At 38.9% G+C, this 25,982-nt stretch overlaps 1 protein-coding gene across 1 annotated transcript in view; it reads left to right on the forward strand.

The window, feature by feature from the left end:
• LOC124166854 (dynein axonemal heavy chain 8) overlaps positions 1–25,982 on the forward strand; it is a 424,156-nt gene that overhangs the window by 253,412 nt on the left and 144,762 nt on the right. Inside the window, exons 44-49 of the mRNA XM_046544564.1 lie at positions 8,381–8,581; positions 13,757–14,002; positions 14,177–14,330; positions 14,447–14,611; positions 21,118–21,344; positions 22,506–22,728. Of these exons, the coding sequence (XP_046400520.1) occupies positions 8,381–8,581; positions 13,757–14,002; positions 14,177–14,330; positions 14,447–14,611; positions 21,118–21,344; positions 22,506–22,728 (1,216 nt within the window). The remainder of the gene's footprint in view (positions 1–8,380; positions 8,582–13,756; positions 14,003–14,176; positions 14,331–14,446; positions 14,612–21,117; positions 21,345–22,505; positions 22,729–25,982) is intronic.

Here is a 25,982-nt window from a genome sequence, read left to right on the forward strand (position 1 = left end):
TGACTGCCCAGCCAGTAGGAAGTAGAGTTTCAGAAGAACAAATCACAAAAATGGAAACCCCTGCAGAATATTTAGAACTCTTTTTGGGTACTGAAGTGATTGATATGATTATCAATTATTCCAATTTATATGCTGCAAGTAAGGGCGTAAACCTTGAACTGACTGTCAGTGATTTTTGGGAATGATTTTCCTGAGTGGCTACGCCTCTGTTCCGAGACGGCGTATGTTTTTGAAGCAAAGACCAGATTCGAATTATTCTCTAGCTACTAATGCAATCAGACGTTACCGATTTCAAACAATATTTTAAAATTTGCATGTTGCTGACAATTCCAACTTGAACCATATGGACAAATTTTCCAAGCTGCGACCTCTCATAGAGCAACTGAACATTTGCTGGTTTCAGCCTTATCAAGGAAAAAACCCGGACACTAAATACCAATAATATGGTGTTTGGATGCCTCAATTGTTTTGCAATTTACTGATGAGGCACTCACAACGCAGGCTCCTGGTAAATACCATTTTGTGTTCGACAACTTTTTCACCAAAATTGCACTCCTTGATAAACTTCATTCAATGGGCCATCAAGCAACAAGCACAGCGAGAAAATATCACGTTAACAAACCTCCTTTGGTACCTAATACTACCCTAAAGAAAAAAAGATAAGGGAACATTTGATTACCGAATCGATGGCAAAGGCAATATTGTTTGCAGATGGAATGATAGCAGTGTTGTGACTGTTGCATCTTCTGGTGTCGGTATCAATCCTTTGCAACAGGTCAGTCGTTATTCTCAAAATCAGAAAAAAAGATACAAGTTACTCAGCCGAATTTAATAAAGGCCTATAATTAGTGTTAGGGAGTAGTGGACCGAGCTGATGAAAATATTGACTAGTATCGAGCATCGATCCGTGGAAAGAAATGGTACTCGTGCCCTCTGTTATTCTGCTTTGAGCTGGCTTTACAAAATGCTTGGCAATTGCATGAAATAAAAGATGTGAAGCCAATTTATCTACTTTAATTTCGTCGCCGTGCAGCTTTTCACTATGGAGAGACATATGTTAATACCGCTGAGCCTGGTAGGAAAGGGAGACCATCCATATAACCTTGACTCACGTCATGACGGCATGAGTCATACGATTGTAAAGCAAGAAAAGCAAACTCGTTGTATCCATTGTCACAAAAATATCACTTAACAGTGTAAGAAATTCAATGTACCCTTTCATGTTAGATGTTCCCCTGAATACCACTCTTAATAGTGAGTAAATAAATGTCTGAATCAAATGATTTGCTTGTTATCATTGAGTACGTAATGGTAGTGGATTTGCTTAGTGTTCCATTTTTGAAACACCTCGTAATCAATAATTGGCAAGAGATACATTGATTTTTCTTTCGGATATTGTTTTCATACGTATTTTTATCTATAATATGTAAAAATCAGGGTAAAATTTGCATTTTTCAAACCTTCGGCATAAATGGGTTAAACTCATGTCGGAGGAGCTATTTTTTAGTTCATTGAGTCCATTTATACAAGTATTTCCTTTTGCGGGCTGCATCCACATTTATCCCCTCCCATCATAGGATCAAAGGACATGGTATAGGTTTGTGTGGGCATATGGCCCTAGAGTGGTATTTTATGGCTGTTGCGTGTCAAATTAAATCATTTTGGCATTTCCTCTTCTATGGTTTCTTTGGTGAAAATTGGTTGCTGAAAATAAAAATTGAGTTCCAATCATTAGGAAGTACATATAGCATTTACTAGGTAAATTTTGGTTGTATAATGATGCATTTTTGAGTGGACTCTGTGTTGAAGTCACTGCTTAGACCTGTTGAGGGTTTTGGCAAATAGGCAGTGCACAGGACTTTGTTTGCATTCAACATCCAGATAGTTCTACCATCGGCATATATTTTGAGATAAAAGGGTTGCATGCTCACAGGATGAGACTGCTGTTGAAAGCTCCTAGCCATCTGGCTATAATAAGACAAATTACACATACATATGTCTGTAATTTTGGCTTAACCCTCATATGGATTCGCTGTGCCTTAGCGGCACTCAAGGTTTTAAAAGTGAAGTAAAAATTTTCCATTCCAATGGATCATTTTGAAATTTTCAGTAGTCTATAATACTGAAAATTTCAAAATGATCCATTGGAATGGAAAATTCATATATACATATACATATACGATATAAATATATACATATGCGAAGAAAGAAGTAATAATAGACTACTGAAAATTTCAAAATGATCCATTGGAATGGAAAATTTTTACTTGTTTACATTTTATTGATCTCTAATGAAAAAAGTTATGCCGTTGGATTTACTATGCTGCTGCAGTGCCTAGAATTTCCCCGTCGCTACGTCGGGGACTGCACTCACAATGTTAATGTCAAAGCAATTATGTTTCGTGTGAAATACTATAATCTATTAATAATCATATTACATATTTAATTGTTTAATCTTTATAAGCATAATGAAATTGTTTAACAAAAGGAAAATATTACCATACCAATATTGCTTTCTCTTTTAGCTAAGAATCATTATTTTTGCCTGGTTATAATGTTCATTGACAAAACTTTATATTTTTGCAAGAATTATTCATGAACTCATGGGTAGCCAAGGTTGTTTTTTCTATGGCCTCCAACTTTGTTTTGCATGGGCACCTTCTCTGCTCTGCGTACCTGCCGTGGTTATAGTCACCTTTGGGATATAGTCACCATCCCAGGGTTACTATGTTTAGAATTACACCAAGCAGCAATTCTAAGAAAATTTTAACACAATGTATTATCCGAATTTGTAGAATAATGCTTACTCACCGTCATGTGAATATTTCTTGTTGAATGAATAACTGTAACTCGCCAGGAGATTCAGAGGTTTCACGGACCAGCGTGAAGAACATATTGCATAGTTAATTTTATATGTCTTGTACCTCTCATTCGAAAATATTCCTTTGTGGCTGCAATAGTCCACACAACCATGCTGGGGTTTATATAATTACCGATGACCGTACAGTTTACGACTGGGGTGAAATTAAGATAACTACCTAAATATTTGTGTGATAGAAAATAATTCATTTTTTCTGACAATTAGTTTAGTATTTACATGGTAAAAATCGTTTCATGATGAATAAGTGAATAGACGATATTATTGTATCTACCCACATATTTTATTGATTGATGTGCAATTCTGTATAGATTTTTTATAGGGATGTGCGAATAGTATCCGCGAATACTCGAATACCTCGAATACTAGAAAGTATTCGATATTCGAGATCTCGAATAGTTACGCCAAAGTTACCGTCTCGAATACCTCGAATACTTAGAATTTCGCGTCATACACTGTCGCTCGCACGTCGTTGGTAGTTGACTCGGAAAATTGTAAAGAACTCTAGTCGTTTAGGTCATGCAGCCCCGTTTTAGGCAAGCTGACGAACTACATCAAATTCGCGGGTTAGAGCGGTGGAAAGAGTTCGACGTGGGGAACCGAAATTGATCGGGTGAAAAAAATCCGAAAATCCCAGGTGTCCCCCATCAGGAGAACCTCAGTGCCGTGGGATAGTGATATTGGCACATTTCCCACAATCTGCTATTCCCTCCATTCAGTATTCACCCCACCCAATCTGACGATTTCCTCTTCTCCGAAATCAAACATAAGGTCCCAGCTCGTGCAGGGATCGTATTACGAAGACCCTAGCTTCGAAAAAATATCAAGTTACTGGAAGATAATAGAATCGTGTTTCACCCTTCCCTCTTTCTCCCTCACTGACCATTTTCCCGCATCCATCTTTTGATAAAAATAAGACGAGGTGTTTGCCATGTGTCCTTTGTGGCTAATAACGACAGACACTTATTTTGAATCTTCCCCAGGAGATGAAACCACCATAGTGAGAAACTCAGTGCTGTGGGATAGTGACATTGGCGCATTTCCCACGATCCGCTATCCCCCTCCATTCAGCGTTCGCCCCACCCCAGGGATTGTATTACGAAGACATCAGCTTCGAAAAAAATATCAAGTTACAAGAGAACAATAAAAACGTGTCTCACGCCCCCGCCCCCTCTACTCACCCACTGGCCTTTTTCTGCTTACCTGCTTCGAAGTTCCCCATTTCTGGAGGTCAAATGCTGCAAGAGTCATCAACTAGCCCAAAAGTTGTCTAACAATGACTTTCGGCAATTGATATTACACTTTTATTGGATTGAAATATTAGTAATATGCGCGTAATTTAAGAAAGAATAAGACCAAACACGACATATTTCTGACTTTATTTAAGCATTTTATGCAGAAAAATAAATGCCGGAAAGACAAAGAAATACGACGGAGGCTTAGCATTTTAGCGTAATGCTCAAATAGGGTGCTTCCCTATTATTTTTTATTGCCTAAATCGAAATATTAATACTCCTGGAGTACTTATTTCACGCTTTTAGACTATTAAATGACGATATCTATTTTTCGCGATTAAATGAAAAGTGAACATTTTCAAGCGCACGAAAACGCAACGGGTAAGTATGAATGCTGGGAAAAACTCCACGTGACGTCGTTCTGCTTCCCGCTGCCGCGAGTGAGGTGACCTTGGGGCGAGGCTCTGAGCGCTAATACGACGCAGGATGCTAGCAGGTAGCCGAGTACCATGCTAGCTGGTAGCGCTTGGCTAAAAATAAGGATTATTAATACCTTATCAAGCAAAGAAAACTTTCTGACCTTAGCCAGGTTTAATAAGTGATTATTAAGACATGTTTCCCTGAGCTTTGTGCCTCATGCATGCATTGGTAACCTCAGACGATGTAAAACTCCTATCCTCTTGTGTAGAAACTTGGTCCCTGTGATGTCACGTGGAGTGGCATTGCATGGGCGCCAATCTGGCCTTTTTCAAATGAGGATAAAATTGGCCATTGCCATTGGTCTAAACCGGAATTTCTAGAACCAAATAATTTGTATATTATGAATACACCAATGGTGGGTAACAAATCACAATCAATGGTTGATGGGTTATCCTGTAAAAAAATGTAATGAAATTCAAAATCATTTGAGCAACGTTCACCTTCGAAGTTAAATATTCCTTGTACATATTACTCATGCGGTTGATTGATTCCTAAAAGAAGTCCCCCAAACTTTGTTAACAGCAGCGAATGTCGAGGGACTACACTGACATAAAAAATACAGAAAAGACTGGAAAACAGTTAGGTAATTGAGTAATTTTCGTGATTGTTCCTCCACAGGCGATGCTGAAACATCAAATATTAATTAGACTAATGAAGAAAGACACTCTTTTATGCATTAGGGATGTGGGAGAGACGAGCAGGGAGGGAACGTGAGCGGCCTTCACCCAAAATCCATTTAGTCACAGCTGTCAGACAACACCGGAATAGAAGCGCTTATCCAAAGTTCACACACCTTTATAGCCACTCTAGAGGCCTTTTAATAGACCCTAGGTTACTTTCCTGCATTCTCGGATCTAAAAATATTTCATCACTTCTCTAAAAGTTGGTAACATCGATTTGTTTAATGCCGACGGGGTGCAAAATAAGGGACAAGTCATCTCACTATGCATCCTTTTTTACCTTCTACCATCTTCCGATGTATATTATCAAAGATGAACTCCCTCCTAGCAGCACACGCGGGATGAATTTTGCTGTATTGGAGGTGTGGGAGGGGGAGAAGCGAGCGGGGAGGGGACGGGATCAGCCTGTCGCTCTTCTATCTGTGATACTGTGTGGACTTGGGAATATTTTCTTCGTGGATGCGGACTCAAATTTGGCATTTTGTGGCTTATCGGTGGCAGATACATCAAGAAGCACAAAAATTTTACCCTGAAGAACAGTAACTTAGCAAAATCTATAGAAAATTGTCATAAAATATTAAATTTTTCGTTTTTTGACCACCCCCCCCCTAAATAGCATTTGAGCGAGGGTCAGGGGCTCACCTAGAGGTCTCAAATTTTTCAGGCCTTATTCTCGATCAGTCCCACAAGTTTTTCCATTGGGCCAGATGGATTTGAAAATAATGGATTTTTCTGATCAGCCCTAATTCTGAGTCCACACAATAATGGATACTGAATCTTCTATAATGTAATTAGTGCAGAAATACACATCCGCTATTGAATATTAGGTCTGGAACTCGTTGTCGTAATTATAATCGTCACTGACTGGTCCAGACTGTGCATACCATTAGCATGAATGTCGGCATTTGCTGCAAAATATGCATCTGCATGGCACCACCATCGAATTTTTACTGTCAAAACACACGTTTTATGGTAATCCAATTATTGCCAACAATGCACATGTACTACAATTACTGGCTCATTGAATTGTGAAAGTTGAATTTGGGAAGAAAGTGAAACAAAAATACATATGACTGATGCAACAGTTGACCATTGGTGTGAAAATTTACTAAAAGGTTTTCCTACTTTGTACTTGTAAAATTTAATAATAATGAAGCTTCCTTCCTTACCTGTAAGTTCTTACTGGACTACGGAAAACAGTTCATAATTTTGAAATTCTGTTCAACCTATGTTCATTTTACATACCATGTTTCTACTGCGCTTAACATCAGGTGGATTTCATTGCTCATAAAGAGTCAATTTCAGGTGTTAGAAGAGGGCATTTTCATTTGTTTGAACTAGAGATGGGTCGAATAGCAGATTTCTCTAACTCGAATATCGAATTCGAATATTAAATTATTGCTCGAATATTCGATTACCTCAAATATTGAATACCTCAAATACTAGAATTGCACAAAGCATATTAAACGTACGTTTCTTCATCTATTTCCCTTGATGAATGTAAAAATAAAAAGGTATCCAGTGGAACCTCGATCTATCGTTTTTCAATGGGATGGACAAAAAAAATGACGAATGCGAGAATGTTTGACTAGGTTGCCTATGCAGCAGGAAACTCAGGATTTTGGGGAGTAATTGTGATTTCCTTTAAAGGATTCAAACAAATTAAGCTGATTAATGGAATATTTTAATTTTATGGAAACAATTTGGGCATATAGTTGATTCAACTAACATCTCTTTCAAATATCCTAAGGGGACACATCACCTCGTGAAAAAATGATTGCTTGCCATTTCGGCATTTACACTGCTGCAATGGATTTCTGTCTGATGTATACATTCATATCTACCAAATGTTATTTCAGCGGCACGCCCATCTGATATTAGGCTTCATCCAACTTTTTATTTTCAACAGGCAGCTCGCTTTACCCCCACTTCTACTGTCATGTGCTAGTGGACAATCCCAGGCATTTTGCAAAATACACGCGCTTCTCCGCCAGATTTTCTTCTTCAAATATTTTCAGTTCATCTTTGGTAGTTCTCACGAGATAAGCTGATGGATTCTAATTGCTAGCAGGGAGAAACCAAATATCCTGAGAAAATATCCCTTCGTCTGTGAATGAAACAATAGAAATTTATAGCAAAACTCATAAATTGTTACTTGATATATGTTATCGGAAAAAAATACCGCATCAACTTCCGAGAAGCTCAGCTACGAGGATAAGGAGTTTCGCCAGAATGCTAAGTCTCCGTCGTATTTTGACAATTATTTCCTTGCGTAAAATGCTTAAATAAAGTCAGAAATGCGTCGCGTTTGGTCTTGTTCTTTTTTAAATTACGCGCACATTATTAATATTTCAATCCAACAAAGGTGTAATATCAATTGCCGAAAGTCAATGTTAGACATCTTTTGGACTAATAGATGACTCATGCAGCAGTTGACCTCCAGAAATGGGGACCTTCCAAGCAGGTAGGCAGAAAAAGGTCAGTGGGGTAGAAAGAGTGAAGGGTGAAACACGATTCTATTACTCTCCTGTAACTTGATATTTTCTTTTGAATCTTTTGAATTATGGTCTTCCTAATAGGAACTCTGCGCGAGCTGGGGCCTTTTGTTTGATTTTGGAGAGGAGGAAAGCGCCGGAGGAGGGGCCGAGGGCTGATGGATGGAGGGGGTTGCGGATTTTTGGAATTGTGCTACGTAGTTACTATCCCACGGCACTGAGGTTGTCCTGGTGGGGGAAACCGGGGATTTTCGGATTTTTTCACTCTATCATTTTCGGTTCCCCATGTCGAACTCTTTTCACCGCTCGGCGCTGCATGCACTAAACGACTAGAATTTTCTAAATTTTTCTAAGTCAACTACGAACGACGTGCGTGCGACAGTGTATGGCGCGAAATTCAAAGTATTCGAGGTATTCAAGATTGTACCTTTAGCATAATTATTCTAGTATTCACGGATACTATTTGCACATCTCTAGTTTGAACATATTGATTTTCTGTTTACGTGGCTGGGTTGTACACAATTAAGTAGTAAATTGTTGTGGTGTAGTTAGTGTATCTATTTCTTGGAATATGTTTGAGCGATCAAATATGCATTCAAGCTATCAATTTAGGTTAACCAATGAAGAGGATAGAGAATGGTTTGAGAGAACTTTGCTGAATACCGCCGAGGATCAACTTGGAGACTTATTTGAACATTTGCCTCAAGAGCCTACATTCTTCGTGGATTTCCTAAGGGAGCCTCCTGAACCCACGGGAGAAGAAGAGGAAGAAATAACCTTAGAACCACCAAAGATATATGAAGAAATCCCCAGGTAATGGCTGTTTTTCCCCATGGAGAGTCATGTCAATTATCCCTCGTATTCAGAAGAGAGTTCCAAGTGGACGGTCAAAGACCACAAATTAAAAAATTTCACTAATATGCATCTCTCCTCATCGAAAGTGCCGGAAATCACTAAAAAATAATCGGAAAACACAATTCATCCAAACTTTGACTTTTGTTTTTTTTTTATTGTACTTAATTTATGGAAATCAAAGAATCTATTATTATTCATGCACGTAAGCTGTTATTTTAGATTACTTCAAGGACTCATTGAGAGCTTTCTTCACCTGACTGCGGATCTATCTAACTGTGATAATGTCAATTATACTTGTACTCACTTGCTCTATATACTCCAGCAAACTGTGAGCACCTGGCTGTGACTCATACAACGGCTTCTCCCTTTATCTCTGCCTCCACTTTCATTTCTTCCTCTTCGGTTTGATCTTGATTGGTCGCACTGTAAACATGCCTGAGTTTGAAAAAATCTCTGGTTTCTTTGGGCTGACCCCATGCGAGACTGAGGCAAGATTTGTGGAGTATGAATTATGAAAAAATGCATTTAAAGATTGTGGATTACATTGTCTTAAATTACGATTGGTCATCCATTGAAGAAATCTTAAAAAATTCATGAAGAGATTTTTTCAGCCACTCATTTTCTTCTCAATACTATGGCAGGCATCCAAATAAAATTGAAACATTCCATGTCAAGTAAAGACAATTATTACGTTTTATGTTGGGAAGTCTAATAGAAATAATAAGTCGTGTGAATCGTTGCATTAATTAATGATAATCCTACTGTTTTTGCATCTGAATATATTTTTCATAAAGATTGCAGAAAACTTCAAAAGAAGGTGAAAATCGTGCATGGATAAACAGGAGGTTACTGTAACCTGAAGATGTGGAAGTGTACTAAACTTCACAACACCTGAGGTTGGGATAATATTGCTGTTTTAAGGCTAATGTCTATCATTTGAAGTAGAAAAAAAACAAGCCTTTTTTCTGTATCAGGGTGGTATTTGATATCTGATTTTTATTCAGTTACAATACACCCCTTATGACTCTAATTATCTTTTATTCTGCAGGTAACTTAGGATCTTTAAAAATTCAAAATGAATGCTAGGAAATTTCACCACATGCATTGGGAAATCTTGGGCGAACCCATGCAGCAATGTAATACACTTACATACATAATTCATCAGAATTACCACGTTGTGGACCGGGTATTTAAATCCAATCACTTTGGGTGGGACCAGGCATTTAAAGGAACTTTAAGCTAAATGAAGTTGATACCTGAAAACTTGTTTAGCATGTTTAATTTTTAATGTACGTAACTTAATTAAATTTGAAATGTTTTACTTGTCACAGAATTTAGTACTTATTTTTTGTATGGTGAAACATGGGCCTTTGTGTGGGGGAACTTTAAAGAATCCACGGATATGATGAGTTTCCTGTGTAAGTTTATTTGCAGAAAAAAATTGACTTCCCTGTGATGGATATTTCTTCTTCCCATATCCCACTATCCTCTCCAGTGCATGTTTCACCATTCCTCTGCCAGCTTTGCTGCATTATCTCAATGAGGCACTTGCTGGGTTGGCCTTTCTCTCTTGTCGTCCATGTCGTCATCACTGGAAGATGCACTTCTTCCCTCCTCACATTTAGCCTAATCCTTGGCTACATGTGGAATAAATTTTTTGAAAGTCACGCAGATACATGGGCGTACCCAGCAGCAGCGGATAGGGCCCCCCATTGAAGCAAAAATAAATTTAGTTCAAAACAAAAGTTATGAAAAAATTTTCCTTTTGAAGAATAATGATATTAGCATAAGACGGAACTAAAATAAAAATCATTATTTTTTCAAGCAAATAATTATAAATACTAATAAATTTCTGTCACAATTTACTTAAAATTTTGGTTTTATTAGCCTTTTCTGTGCGAAAAAGTTGCAGCATGAACGACCACAGCTTGTTTTGCCCCACCCCCCCTAGTTTTGATTCTGGGTACGCCCATTCACAGATAGATGTGTTCAACATTTGTTCCACTGCAAAATCATTAAATAGAGCACTGCCAATAAATCACAAGAAAACTTTTTTGTCTACTTCATACAAATGCCAAGAATTTCTTCAAAAGTATTTCAAATCTCTTCCTTATGAGCTAATAATTAAAAAGTGGGTGTATGTATTGATATTTACCTGTGCTCCAATATTCCTTGATTGAATCTTTCCTGACTTTTCCCCATCACTATAACAATTTCTAATAAAACTTTCATCTCTTCTACCATTACATTTCCCAGTTTTCTGTGAATATGTACATGGATCTGCATTCGTTCTGCACGTGATACAAACTGGTCTCATTGCATATCATTTCAAGAAGATCTTCCACGAAAAACAATTTTTCTACTTCTAAAACACATAAACGACTATCAGGTGCATTGATGGTTCTTCCCACTTGCTGAAAATCTTCTAAACTTCTTGAAAGGCCTTTATTCCATGCCTCATAAGTGTCCTTCACCAAGCTACAATTGCTGTCACTTTCTTCATAATCATTCATTAGTGGAAGCTAGCTGTACAGCTTTCCTTTTAGGTTGTCGTCCACCAACACCATCACCAATTTCACTATTTGAGCTCTCACACTCATCTAGACAATCATCAAGCCAAGGTAATTCTCTATTTCTTTGCCCATGTTCTGACAATGAAATACCTAACATCCTTCACAAGATGGCAAATAAATACAACACTGGTCCAGATGGCTTTCCTCTCATCATCATCAAAAAATCATTTGATGTCATCAAAAACCCTCTTTTATTCTTAGTCAATGAATCGCTAAGGCTTGGACAATTTCCATCACCACTTAAAAGTACCAAAGTCATCCCCCTCTATAAAGGTGAAGGCAATAAACAGCATATGAGCACATATAGATCAATATGGTAAAATCTTTGAAACAGCTTTTTATGCTCAATTGATAACATACTTGGAATCTCACAACCTATTATCCACTTCACAGCACAGATTTAGAAAATCCATGTCCACTACCACTGCTACCTACCATAGTATGTATCAACAAAATATTGTCCGGACAGTAAACTAGAATTTCTTGTTTAATTATTCGATTTCTCCAAGGCCTTTGATTGTATCAATCACCACGTATTACTGTCGAAACTTGAGCAACTTGACATAAGAGGTACTCCATGTAATTGGATAAAATAATTTCTAAATAACAGACAACAGAGTGTTTATGTTAATACAGAAGGAACACCTCATACATCACCCAAAAAAACAATTTCCTGTGGGGTTCCTCAGGGATCGGTTCTGGGTCCAGTGCTCTTCCTAATGTACATAAATGACCTCCCAAAGCTGCTGCATTTTGTGCCAAATACACTCCCCATATTGTATGCTGATGACACAAATGTCTTGGTGTCAGCCTCTTCAATCGATAGCCTGGTGTCACGGGCTGACAGTATTGTCAACCTCTTACAAGAATGGTGTAATGACAATTTTCTTCTTCTTAATAAAGAATAAACAAAAATAAGCCTCCACCAGACATTTCAGTGTCTTTCGATGGTACAACGATTCTCCGGAGCAACAAAGCCTCCTTCCTGGGGGTTACCCTCGATAGTAGACTAAGCTGGGATAGCCATGTTTCTAGTCTATGTAAAAAAACTCGGTGCAGTGTGCTTTTTGGTTCGCTCGATTAGATCAGCAGTTAACAATGAAGTGTCTCTAATCTCAATCTATTATGGTGAGTTCTATTCCCACGTTATTTATAGCATCCTTTTTTGGGGCCCTGTGGTAAAACACAAAAGAAGATATAGTGAGACTGATGTGCAGTGCACCCCTTAGAGCTCCATGTCGCCCTCTTTTTAAGAAACTCTCCATTCTCCCAATTCTGTGTATTTACATGTCGAGTGCAATCATCTGTGCTAAACTCAATTTTGGTTTGTATGCTACCAACGATAGCATTCGCGACCACTACACCAGGAACTCTGGCAATTTACATGTAAAGTTCATCAGAACCAGTTAAACCAGCCTTTCCCCCCTTAACATGGGACTACTACTACACAACAAGCTTCCTAGTAACATTTAGAGTGTTGAAAAAATGTCTAGTTTTAAATTTAAGGTGAAGGAGTTCTTTTTAATACATTTATTTTATTCTATTGACAAATATTTAACTATGTAAATATGTTTTTTGTAACTAAACATTGACCTATATCATGGAACATGTATGTACCAAGATCTCCAGGCAAATAAATATTATTATTATTATTATACAATCATCTGGCATATCCGATAATACATCAATACAAAGTTCCTTCTCCATCATTACACAAGATGCACCACCACTAGTTGACGCAATTATTATAGATGTGGGCTTAATAAATATGGAGTAATTTTTCAGTTGACAAGATATACAGGAATTATTGCTGAACATTATTGAAATCTATGCAGATTACGTGTGTATGCACTTTCATAGTCGAGAGGAAAGTATGATTAAATATGTAACTCTTTCTCCTCATTCCTTCAGGTTTCCCTTCCCACTTTCCTCTGCACATGCTGCACCCCCCCACCCATTTCATCTCCTAAATTTTCACACCTTCTCTCTTCAAGAGCATCATGGATATGTCTTTCTGATCACAAGTGCTACTTGAAAAGAAGGGAGCCCAAGTCATGATACCTGTTCATTAATGTGGGCAAAATGTAAGGTATGCATCACATTTAAGTGTGAGGTTGTTAACACCCGTTCCCTGAGATTAATTTGTGCTAATGGTGAGAAAATGACTGACAGTACAAGAATTATTTAGAAAGTTTAACGAAAGTAAAACTGGTAGGAGTGTAATTACTATAAAACAGTTACTCAGGTATTTACTTAAATTTCAGGTATTGCCCACTCACAATCATAATTTAAAAATAATAATTGAGGGTGATTTTTATGGGAGCAAAATATGGATGCACAATAAATGGATTTATTCATTATCTAAAATATGAATAAATCTGACAAAATATTTAGCTAAAAAAAACTTCATTTTATAAAAATTTGATGAGTTTCTATTTTTTGATGCCTGAAGTAACTATTGCCTTTCCTATGAACATGTTCAGTTGCCAGGTGTTCTCTCAGTATAGTGCACATCATATTTGCCTGACAAATGAAATTATTTGAGTTTCTTTTGTTTCAGTTTTGATTTTGTCCGAGATAAAGTTCTTCAGTACATGGCAACCTACAATGAATTTGTTCGTGGTGCTAACATGGATGTGGTCTTCTTCTATGATGCACTCGTCCACCTGATGAAAATATCCCGCATCATCCGCACCCCTCGGGGTAATGCCCTCCTGGTTGGTGTCGGTGGTTCAGGCAAGCAGTCCCTCACCAGGCTGGCCACGTTTATCGCTGGCTACAAAGTCTATCAGATCACTCTTACAAGGCAAGTAAACCCAAGACAATTGATTGGAATGGCATCTCTTGTGAAATAATTTTAATTTTTTTGTTATAAGTTTCATTAGTCAAGTATGTAGTGAATTGATTTGACAAGTTGTTCTTTCTTTATGTTGATTGTGTCTGATCTAAAAATCCTACATTGATATCTTTCTAAATATAGGGCTTACAGTGTTTCAAACTTAATGGATGATCTGAAGATTCTGTATAGAGTTTCTGGTTTTGAAGGCAATGGTATCTCATTCATATTCACAGATAATGAAATAAAAGATGAAGCTTTTTTAGAATATCTGAACAATGTCCTTAGCTCTGGTGAAGTAAGTAATTTTTCTGTCAAGAAAACTGACTTTCTCTAAGTGTCTGTTTTAAATATGGTCACCACGGTGGTTTGTGTGGATCTAATCTCTTTATTTGATTTACTTACTTTACAAAGGTTGCAAACTTGTTTGCAAAAGATGAGCTGGATGAAATCTTGTCAGAATTGGCTCCAGTAATGAAAAAGGCCCAGCCAAAAGTATCTCCATCCAATGACAATATATACAGCTTCTTCATATCCCAAGCAAGGACAAATCTTCATGTGGTGCTCTGCTTTTCTCCAGTAAGTGATTTTGGTCTGTGATGACAAGGGAAATTTTTCTCATCCATTCTTCTTGTTACTTTATCCGCTGTATTTTACAAGTCTTAAGGTAACTGTGGTTAAACGATGATCCTCCTCTCCTACAACTTCTGTGGCAAAACAAATTGACTAAGAATAATAATAACATTGAGTGTTCACTTTTTGACCATTTTGTGAAGTTCAACTACATAGGTACTGATATTTTACATGTTTTACACGATACACAAATCCAGATGTGAAGGCAGATTTTCTAAGTCACCATGTTCCTTAGGAAAGTCACAATAAATACTATGATTCCCTCATGTAAATAGAAGGTTAATAAACAAGATACAAGGGTCTTTCAATAAGTCTTTAGAAAAAGGTAGAAAAACAATGAATGTTTGGTTGATTTTTTTTATTATTCAACATGGTCTCCTTTGAGCTCTATAAATTTTAATATGCATTTGTCCAAGCATTTAAAGCCATCCAATAAGTAGAATTTCGGGATATCCTTAGAATTGACAGTAATTTTGGTGATTACCTCTTCCTTAGACGTAAACCTTTGTCAGCCAAGCCATTTAATCAAGATGGGAAAAAATAAAAAGTCACTTGGGGCCAAATCTAGTGAATTTTGCTATATGTAATTGGAACTACATATAATTCTGTAATTTTGGCCATTGCAACTGCACAGGCATGCAACCATTCATTGTCTTTTTGAAGGAGGAACTTTTACATTTTAAATGAGGATGCTTTTCTTGGTTTCTATCCACAATCAGTTCAGTAGCAATGCATAATTCTCCTGTTATTTTTTTCCATTTTCAAGTAAGCAATGTAGTTTATTCTACATGCATCCCAAAATATCATTGCCATGATCAGACCGCCGCATTTCACCATCTCTGCATGCTTAGGAGCTCGTGCACTTAAAAATTCTATTGTTTTGACTGCACTTTTGTCACTGTAGTGTAGTGATGAACCCACTTCATATTTCATCCACTGTTATGTACTGTGGCATCCCACTCTGGCTCGCCCAGATATATTGATGGAACCGGGAGAGATGTCTGACAAAAAATATACCAAAATCCACATCGATCCCTCCTGCACGACACCTACAGGACAAACCAATGTTACTCACGTCGTACAATTTAAAATAAATGAAAATATTCTCCTCCCTAGAAGATAATTGCAGGTGGGGGGTCCCCAATCTGACCTTAAGGGTAATGTTCTGATGCTAATACCACCAAAACAACGCATTCAAAAAAGAAAAATGACTAGGAAAAAAAGAACGGCAAGGGATATTGAGGTGACCTGCGAAGAAATTGAAGAAGCACGTACACAAACTTTCATCTGACCACGTTATTATTTGAACAATAATATTGCATACTACAAAAAATAACCCTCTTATAAACTCATGAAGTATAAATGGATGAAAGCAACTTATGAGACATCAATGAAAAAAAAAAAACAATATAAACTGATTTGCAAGATGAAAGAATTGAAATGAAAAGAACAATCAAAAAAATAGTTCGATCGTTTACAAAAACACACGCAATGAATGATACAATTTTCTTTAGTTATGAAATGTTGGGGGAGGTTAATAAAAGTCCATCCCATGAGTATAATTATAGAATTTGGTGATTAGCTTTCACTTTCACTGGATAACTGACGTATTTCGTGACTGTCTGTCTTGAAATTGGCAAGGTGAAAAAGGGGGTGGGTGGGGGAATGGTTACGATCTTACTTGAACGTTGTTTGAAGCTCGACCAGGTGATATTTAGCAAACTCGTTCCTTCCAACTGCAGGCTCCTTCTTCCATTTCGGATAGAGCGACGTCTGGAATGTAAGTGATGCTTCTTTCCTTGCTGGTCCTTACTCCTCGTAGCCGGGGGGGTCTCTTATTGGAGACCGAATGTTGAAGTATCAACCCGATGCTGGGTTGCATGGCCCCTCCTCTTCTTAACTGCCTTGTCTATGTCAGCCAGTAGCATGGCACCAAATTCGGGCGTAGGTTTCGCCCAACACTTAAATCAATCTACCTTCCTAAAGAACACACACGTCCTTTTATATTCCCCTGTCTTGGGGTGGGGCATCACGGAAGGGGGAGAGAACATGTTATGCAATGGGAAAAACCCGAGGTCCTTTCCTCCATTTTGCGATATCGCCTGAACTCTCTCACGGCTCGAATCTTTCGTTCCCCTGGTTTTATTCCATCTGCGTTTATCTCGAACTCCAAATAGTCTACGCGCTCCTTGATAATTCGCATTTTGCCAACTTCAATGTCAGCCCTGTCTCTTTGAGTGCTTCTAGGAATCTCTCTAGCTTCTCAAGTCCTTCCTTCACGGTTCTGCTCGGCATCAGAACATCATCCATATATATCAACACATCCTCTGGTTTCGTGTTCCTGATAACTTGTCTCATCGCCCGATTAAACACGGCTGGTGCGTTTACCAGACCAAAGGGCATACTGTTGAACTTGAACAATCCTCCCGGCATCACAAACACCGTAAGATGCCTTGACTGAGGTGCCACCGGTATCTGATAGTAACTCGATGCGAAGTCTAAAGTGTAAAAATATCGGTTTCCCGTGAGGCTGTCCAACTGTTCATCAATAGCCGGCATCAGGAACTTCTCCTTCCGGGTCTTCAGGTTCAGCCCTCTGTAGTCGACGCATAATCTGTTCTCTCCATTTGCCTTTTTCACCAACAGAGCCGGGCTAGCATATTCTGATGTAGACACTTGGACTATTCCAATCTTCATCAGCTCCTCCACCGCTTTTTGCATGCTCTATCTTTTTGCGTAAGGTAGACAATACGGACGTGACGTCACGGGTTTGTCGTCATTCAAGTCAATGCTGAAGCTGGTGAAGTTCGCCTTGCCTAACTCGCTTAGGTTTTTAGCAAAACACCCTCTGAATCTATTTACGAGGTCGCATAGTGCCCCTTCGTCTTGCGTCGTCAGTTTCTCGTTCATGTCTATCTCGTCTATCTGGATCCGTGACTCCTCTTGCACCTTCCACACTTGAGAATTCTTTCTTTTACTAAGGTCAGCATTTTCTCTGGAAATAGTGAGTCACCCGAATTCCTGGTTGGTCTAAGGCACTCCGCCCTACAATGATAGCATCCTCCTGAGAATATTCTGGGACGATTAAAACCTCTACTTCAACATTCACATCGTCTACTTTCACGATCATTCGTTTCGTGCCGATAGCTTCACAACTCCCCGATCCAAACCCAACTAAACGCTTTTGGCTTGCCTCATGTTTGGCTCCTAGTTGTTGTGCGACGTCTCTTCTCAGGGTGACAACATCGCTTCCTAAATCAACAAAGCCAACCACCCTGCCGTCGTTTATCTCTATCCACTTGTGGTACTCGTCCTTTTTGCTGCAGTTGGGTCGTGTGTTTTTCCTAATGTTCCAGATTTTCTCATTCTGGGTGTTCTCGGTGTTGCCTGCAAACAATCTTTCTGCGTATGTCCCGTCTGCTGGCACCGGTAACAAATTCTCTCACGGACAGCTACTCGGCACTCTCTAGCAAGGTGCCCCTCTTTACCACAATTGAAACAAACCCCCTGGGTGTGTGTTCTTTCGCCCCTCACTTCCTTGACTTCAAACTTCTTGTCAATGGTCGCAGGAGGTCGATTGTGAAAGTTTGCCCATTTTGGCCCTATAAGTGACATTCTCATATCGTTTTATCTTGCGTAATAGTCCTTCTACATCTTCAAAGTCATACATAGTCAGCAGCTTCACTAGTTCCTTATCCCACATGCCATTTAGAATGTATTTGATAAGGGAGGCTTCATTTGCTTCACCACGCCTAGCGATAGTCTTCATCGCGCAAACATATGACTCATGCATCTCGCCACACTGCATTCTTCTCTATGTAAGACTCAAGTGCACATCCGCTTGGTCCTCCACTGATGGGAAACAATATAATAGTCCTCTTTTGAACGCCTCCCAAGAGTATACTTCCTCGGCCACGCTATTCAGCCATAGCTTCGCTGCTCCCAGCAACTTACTAACGGATTGGGCTAACAACATTGACTCGTCCCATCCGTAGGCTGATGCAATGCTCTCTACTCGCCTAACCCATTGTGCCGCTGTGAACCCCAGGGTTAGCGAAGGATCAAACTCCTGCAATAATTGCTCTGCAATTTCTCGATGACCTATCATGCTTCTCGCAAGAACTAATGATTTCCCTTTCACATTAATATTTATTCAAACCATGGTTTCAACGTTAGACGTCATCATCAGGTGAACTCTACAGAGGTCCATCACATCCTTTTATACCAGGTTAGGAGGGGTAGGGAGGAAGGTAATTAGGTTGAACGGATTGGTCAACAGAGAAGAGGGAGGGGGGCAAAAACTTGGGAAAAAATTTCGTAAAATAACTCTCTCAACTTCCTAGATCTTAAAGTCACTAAGGTCAACAATCACCTCGAGTTTTCAGTCTTTCGGAAAAACTCCTATACGGACCAAGTGATCCACTCAAGTTCAAGACATTGTTTTTCTCAGAAGTTATCAGCCTTTCACAGCATGTTACATAGGTTGCTGCATATTCCGATGTCCCCTGCCAAGTTCAATGAGGAATTAAACACAATTAAACTAATTGCTAAAAATAACGGATACAACGAACAGTTAATTGATAGCTTATATCGGAAACAATTAAAAAAACAAGCAGTGGGAGAAATCTATGGATCCCGAACGCGACAAGAATCCACGGCCAAGTGGCGTAGAATCCTTTTTTTAAAGGACATCGGGCCGAAGATGTACAAAAAGGTGCCTAAGGATAAAATTAAAGTTGCGTTTTACAATAAATCCAACCTCAGGAACATTCTTTCCCTCACAAAAGATCCCATCCCAAGAGAAGAAAGGAGTAAAGGAGTGGGGTATATAGACTAAAATGTGAATGCAACGCGGGTGTATGTTGGGCGAACGGGGCGACAATTTCAAGAGCGGGTGAAAGAACATCAAGCCTGCCAGAGAAATAAAAAGACTACTTCACAATTTGCTATACATTTGTTAGATAACAATCATCAATGTGCTTTTGTTTTTGAAGTGCTTCATTATGAACCTAAAGGACCTAGATTAGACGCTTTGGAACAAATGGAAATTTTGCAGCACGTACGTTTCAATGACAACATTGTAAACGAATTTTTGTATGACTCCCACTCCCCTCTTTTAAGCCTCCCACTCCTAAATTCCTGGGTTAATGACATGACGAACTCTTCGGCCTCTCTCTCACCTGAACCACCCCCCCTCCACCTGCCATGCCCTCCCTAAGGGAGCCTCCTCCCCCTAACTTCTTTCATACCATATGACCAAGTTTTTTCCCCCCTCCCTCTTCCCTGTTGACCAATCCGTTCAACCTAATTACCTTCCTCCCTACCCCTCCTAACCTGGTATAAAAGGATGTGATGGACCTCTGTAGAGTTCACCTGATGATGACGTCTAACGTTGAAACCATAGTCGTGAATAAATATTAATGTGAAAGCACAAAGTTCTTCTTTTTTAATTTAATTATGAATCGCTTTCACCAAGTTACGCCTCAAACAATCAATTTTAATGATTTCCCATTTACAAGCTCGTGTTCTAGAAGTTTCCTTTCTCTCTGTAACAATTCTCTCTCGTGTCGCAAGAACGTCTGTTCCCTCTCCTTAAGGACGCTACTCTCTCCGACAGGAGTCCGCCAATTCACTAATTTTCTGCCTCTCGGAGGCCACGCGGCAGTAGCCTCGCGCGGTTGCTCACCAGGTCCTCTTGCCTGTATAGCTTCCTCGGCCGTTTCTCTCAGCCGTGCCAAACGGCACCGACGCACTCGGAACCCACATAGTGGTAGCCTTGCCTCTGGGCCTCTCCCTTGCCACGCCGGCCTCATGCTCCTGGTCTCGACATACTCCCGCCAAGACCGTTGCATGGGTTGGGTCCCTCCCTTCCACTGAATGGACCCCGTTAACGCTACCTACGCGACACTCGCCACTCGGTGCGCAGTTTTGATGTTCTATCTATTGATAGCTGGCTGGGCACGAACAACTCCATTGCAGCATGCTGGTCAATCTCACTCCTGGCTCCTTTGGACACTTGATCCCACTTCTGAACCGTGAGATTGGGGGGGGCATTTGGAAGGGAACACGGGTTCTCCAAACACACACGGAAACACAATTTCACTTTTTGAAGGAACTCCAACTTAAATATTATATGCCAGATACAACAGCTTGTGTGGTTATCCCCTTCTAATTACGGCACCGTCTCTATACCACCCCATCACTCACACACTTTCTATGCGACTGGCTCCGTGTCACCACTCCGCACGGCAGATTCGTCCAAGTCCCTTGACGTCCCACTGGGAGGCAGCACCTCCCGGACCTTCTCTTACGGCCGTAGGATGACACATACACATATACATGGCTGGCAACCAAGTCTTTAGAATTTATTGTGCTTATAAGTGTGAGATTAACTGTATTTTTATTTCATTTATTTCCAGTTTTTCTTATCTCTGTTAATCTTTTGTTTTAAGGTTGGCGACAAATTTCGAAGCAGGTCTTTAAAATTTCCGGGCCTTATATCTGGTTGCACCATGGATTGGTTTTCAAGTTGGCCAAAGGATGCATTGGTTGCTGTGTCGGAGCATTTCCTCGCGGAATTTCCTATTGTGTGCAATGACAATGTGAAAGACCAGGTCATCCAATTTGTGGGCGATATCCACAATGGAGTCGCTGATAAATGCGAATCATATTTTGAAAGGTAAATTTCCATCGTAATATCTTAGGAATGTATTTTTTGCCTGTCAACAATGTGTTCTATGTGAGATATTGTTGGCATTGACCATCCTCACTCACTGACCACCCTCTTAGACTCATGCTTTATCTGTGGAGCCACCAATTTGCAGGTGGATCCTAGTCTGAGCTGTTGGTTGAGAGTCGGCCCTGGGATTGTTTGGGAGGGACGATGGTTGAAACTGAAGATTGGTGCATGCTTGGTTGTATCATGAAGTCTGTGGAAATGTGTTGCTTAGTCAGCATACTTTTATTTGTTCATAAAAATGAATAAATGGGAGTGTCGTGCGGCGATGAAAAACTTGTTTTTTTTAAGGGTTAACTGCAAAAGAAATCAAAGCTGAGTAGCATGAAGTTCATGGCACATCTGTTCTTGTGTTTGCAACTACATACATATATATTTACAATTAGGTAAATGAATTTAAATGGGGCCGTTCTTCCAAAGAAATTAACATCGTCTGGGATGCCCAGTGGAAGCGTCTGCCTCTGAAACGATTGACAAAATCCACAATATGGTTTTAAGTGATGGATGAATCAATAGTGGATAATGAATAAGTAGTGGATATAGTTGAGGCCACAGACATATTTCAATGCAAAATCGCTTTAATTTTGCACAAAAAATTGGATGTCAAAAAATTTCTTAAGGTGAGTGCTACATTTGCTCACAGTGGAGAATAAACACAATGGGGTGGTCATCTGTGAGGGTGTTTTGGCACTTTTCCATTGTAATCCTGAGGATTTTCTGCAATGGTAACTAACTGCTGGTTACATCACCATACTACCGAGGCAAAAGAACAGTCAATACAGAGGAATTTTTATGGTGAATGGGGTTCAAAGCAGGCAAAGATGGTGAAATGGGGCAAGATTTTGACTAATCGCTCTCTCGATGATTTATTTCTAATTTTATCATTCTTTCTAATTGTATCTTCACCAGCCGGGCACTTGCAGTTGTTGATTTTTTTCTATTTATGGGAAAATTTGTTATCTGTTGCTAAGCTCTTATAAAGACTTTAAATTCATGTCAGGATGAGCAGCGTAGAATGTGTAGTATGCCTTTAGTGCTCCAACAGAAGCGACTTACGTTGCTCTCTTCATTCACTCTTAGTTGAATCATTTTATTCAAAAACAGGTTTCGCAGGCAAACTCATGTTACTCCTAAGTCCTATCTTACATTTTTGGACGGATATAAAAAAATATATGCTGCTAGGCAAGAAGAGATATCTGTTTTAAGTGATCGCATGACTGTTGGTTTGAAAAAGCTTCAGGAAGCCAAAGAAAGTGTTGATGTGCTCTACGTAGAACTCAAAGAGAAAAGAGTGGTGATTGAAGAGTCCAGCAAAGTGGTGGAAAAGGTAAGTTTTCTCAATTAAGAGCACTTTTTCCTGATTAAATAGTGAATTTTCCATTTTTCCTTTAGGCACGTACTCAGTTATTTAATGTTTCAATGCTCATGTTGGTTTGGATGTTGAAGCTAACCCTGTATGAAGCCACTGGCAGTTGAATTTTGCACATTCAGGGACCATTTACTTCCCCTGGGCCACATCTCCCTTCAATGACTTTTATTTGGGTATGTCTACAGGCATCACCTGGGAACCTTTGATCAATGGCTCAATGCTCTGCTCTCTACATCGTACATTTTATTTTATTTTAATAAAGAGATACACATACAGTAATACTGCCAATTTAAAGTGCACTTATAACAACAAATATTAAATAATTAAAGAATAATTATTTGTTACAATTTTAAGTAAAATAAAAAAGAAAACAAAAAACATTTATTCAGCCATCTAGTCATTTGTGCGATAAATATGCTGATGCCAGGTGAGTAAAATTTTTAAGTGTCAGAGCAAACGGATCAATATCACTAGGGAGAGAATTTATTAGAGAAGAAAGTCTATGGAATAGAGAGCGCTTAATTACAGTTAGCAGCCTGGGTGTAGGAATGTGGAGTATAGAAGTAGATCGGGTGTTGCGGGAAGGTACTCTAATGTTGAGGGAGGAAACAATGTCAGGACTGTCGAAGTGGGAGTTAAGGGTATTATAAATGAATTTGATGTCTGATTGAAGTCGGAGAAGGGATAGACTAGGGACGGATAAAGAGGATAAAACTGCACTAGTAGGTGATTCGTGGAGATTTGGGTTTCTAAATTTTACAATTTTTGCAAAAAAAGCTGTAACACTGTTAAGGGTGGCAAGATATAGGTAGAGTACATACGCATATGTTAAAACTAGGGATGGTTGGATCAGATACCTCGGATCCAAATTCGCATTCGCGGAAGGTATCATACCTGGATCCAAAATTTTAAATGTATGCTTTAGAGAATGCGGCGTCCCATTAGAGGGAGTGGAAAGTGTTCTGATCTTCTCTTTGTATGCCCTGTCGCACTGCAATGCTTGTCCTACTCATCATCCATTCTGTTTAAAATCTATTGTAGGAGTTATGCAACGGAATTTCAGCCACAAACATTTTATGGCAAAACACGATAGGCACATAGTGTGACTTTCCAAAGAGATTGAACAACCTTCAGGAGAATCTCAATGCCATAGGATAACAACCAGGTCAAAAGTGATTACGGCGAAGATGAAAAAATAAAAAAAAAACACCCTTGGCCCTCCATCAGCCTGTGCCTCTGATGTTTTTTTTCTTTTTTGCGAGATCACACAAACCATAAATCATTGTCTTTGAAGGAAAGTATCAAGTTACATGAGAACAATCAAAGCGTGTTTCATCCCTACCCCGTCTCGCCAACTGATCTATTTTTATCTTACCTGCTTCAATTCTCTATTTCTGGAGAACAAATGCTAGGTGAGCGACTTCCTGGGCCTGAAGATGTTTTCGATAGTTTTCAGCAAATGGATGAAGTGCACGAGATTCATAAAATAATGAGACCAAGTGCGTCGCATTTCTAACATAATTAGATTTTTTTAAGCTCAAATTGATTGAAACAAAGTTTTTTTTGTTATAACAAGATTGCATCTAGTCAGCAGATTATAAGTGAATGAGAGAAGGTGGAAGGAAGAAATAAGGAAGGCACTAGTCAAGTAAGCTTGTTATGGGTTTCTTACGGCCAGGCCGACAAACATCCAGAGTAATGACAAAATGGATGCCAAACTTTCAGCACTTCCGCAGATGTTGTTTTTATTCCATCTTTTTAGAGTATTCATTAAGGGATTTATGTATGTATAAGAATAATTTTTCCATTCTTGGCACTTCTATAATATGAGTAGAAATGACATCATATGGCCATAATTTGAAAATCATTCACATTTATGGACTGATAGTGAAACAACAGTCGTAAGAAAAACACACAATTTCTCTAGAATAGCGATAAAGAATGATATAAAAATGCCGGAAGAATCTTTAATATAATGCCTGAGGAATCTTTAATACATATATTTATTGTATTCAATGGGATATCAGACCATAAATAAAAATTCATAAATGGTAGATTTTGTCGACCTTGAATAATTTCAGTTTTTTCATTCACGCACCAGCTAAGTTTTTCTATATAATTGGATTTTAAGCTGGTAACTACGCCTCTACCACTCATCAGTTGCCGTAGTGTAATAGTTAGCGTGTAGAGCTGTAAATGTGTAGGTCACACCTTCACCTTCAGGTTCACCAATGTCTTCTCTATGCAGAAACGTGCAATGAAAGCCAAGGCCAGAGTTATAATCTTACCTCCTTATAATGGCCTGAAAATTCTACCATTCCCATCACTGTACATATGTACTTAACTGTGCCTCTTTTGTTGAAAATAACCTTGAATACTTTCCAAAAAAATAGTTCTCTTCATAATCACGCAACGTAAACCATCAATGACGTTCATCTCAAAGACTACCCCGGCACTTTCTGCCAAAAAGGACCCTTATTCTCCCTATCAAATATATACATACAACAAATTACCATATGATATCAAATGTTCCTACCTACACCATTCAAGAATGATTTGAAGAAATATTTAATGGAAAACAACTACTATAGCCTGAGGGATTTTATGTTGGGCTCTGAGTAATCTTTGTCCATCAGCCACAAAAAAATTTAACTTTTCCTTTAAACTTACGGAACCACTCGTACGAGGTGGAGTTTGGAAATGATGCTATCACCTTTGGCGTACACAGAACCAACTAGAGAGAATGAAGCATGACGATGCGACCAGACCAGGAAGTTTTCTGTCCTAAAGAGAGGGAAACTTACCCACTCATTTCCAAGTAGTGTAGCACCAGATAAGCAGATTACTTTGAATGGCTTTTAGGGAGTGATAGAATATCCTGAGAAGATGTCCCTTAGTCTGTGACTCTGTCAAGTGAGATTTACTGCATTAACCCATAAATTTTAACCTGAAATCCTGTTTGCTGAAAAATATGCCTCACTAACTGCTGAGAAGCTCCAATGCGAGTATCTCAAATTTGGCCAGAATGCTAAACCTCCGTCCTTTTTGCAAACTATTTCCTTGCTTGAATGCTTAAACAATGTCAGAAAGAAGTAATGTTTGGCCTCATTCTTTTTAGAATGATGTGCATATTACTAATATCTCAATCCAATAAAAGTATAATATAGGGATGGTTGGATCCAGTATTTTTTCTGATCCGGATCCTGATCAGA

This window comes from Ischnura elegans, chromosome 10 (assembly GCF_921293095.1).
Source record: "Ischnura elegans chromosome 10, ioIscEleg1.1, whole genome shotgun sequence".
Classification (NCBI taxonomy): Eukaryota; Metazoa; Arthropoda; class Insecta; order Odonata; family Coenagrionidae; genus Ischnura; species Ischnura elegans.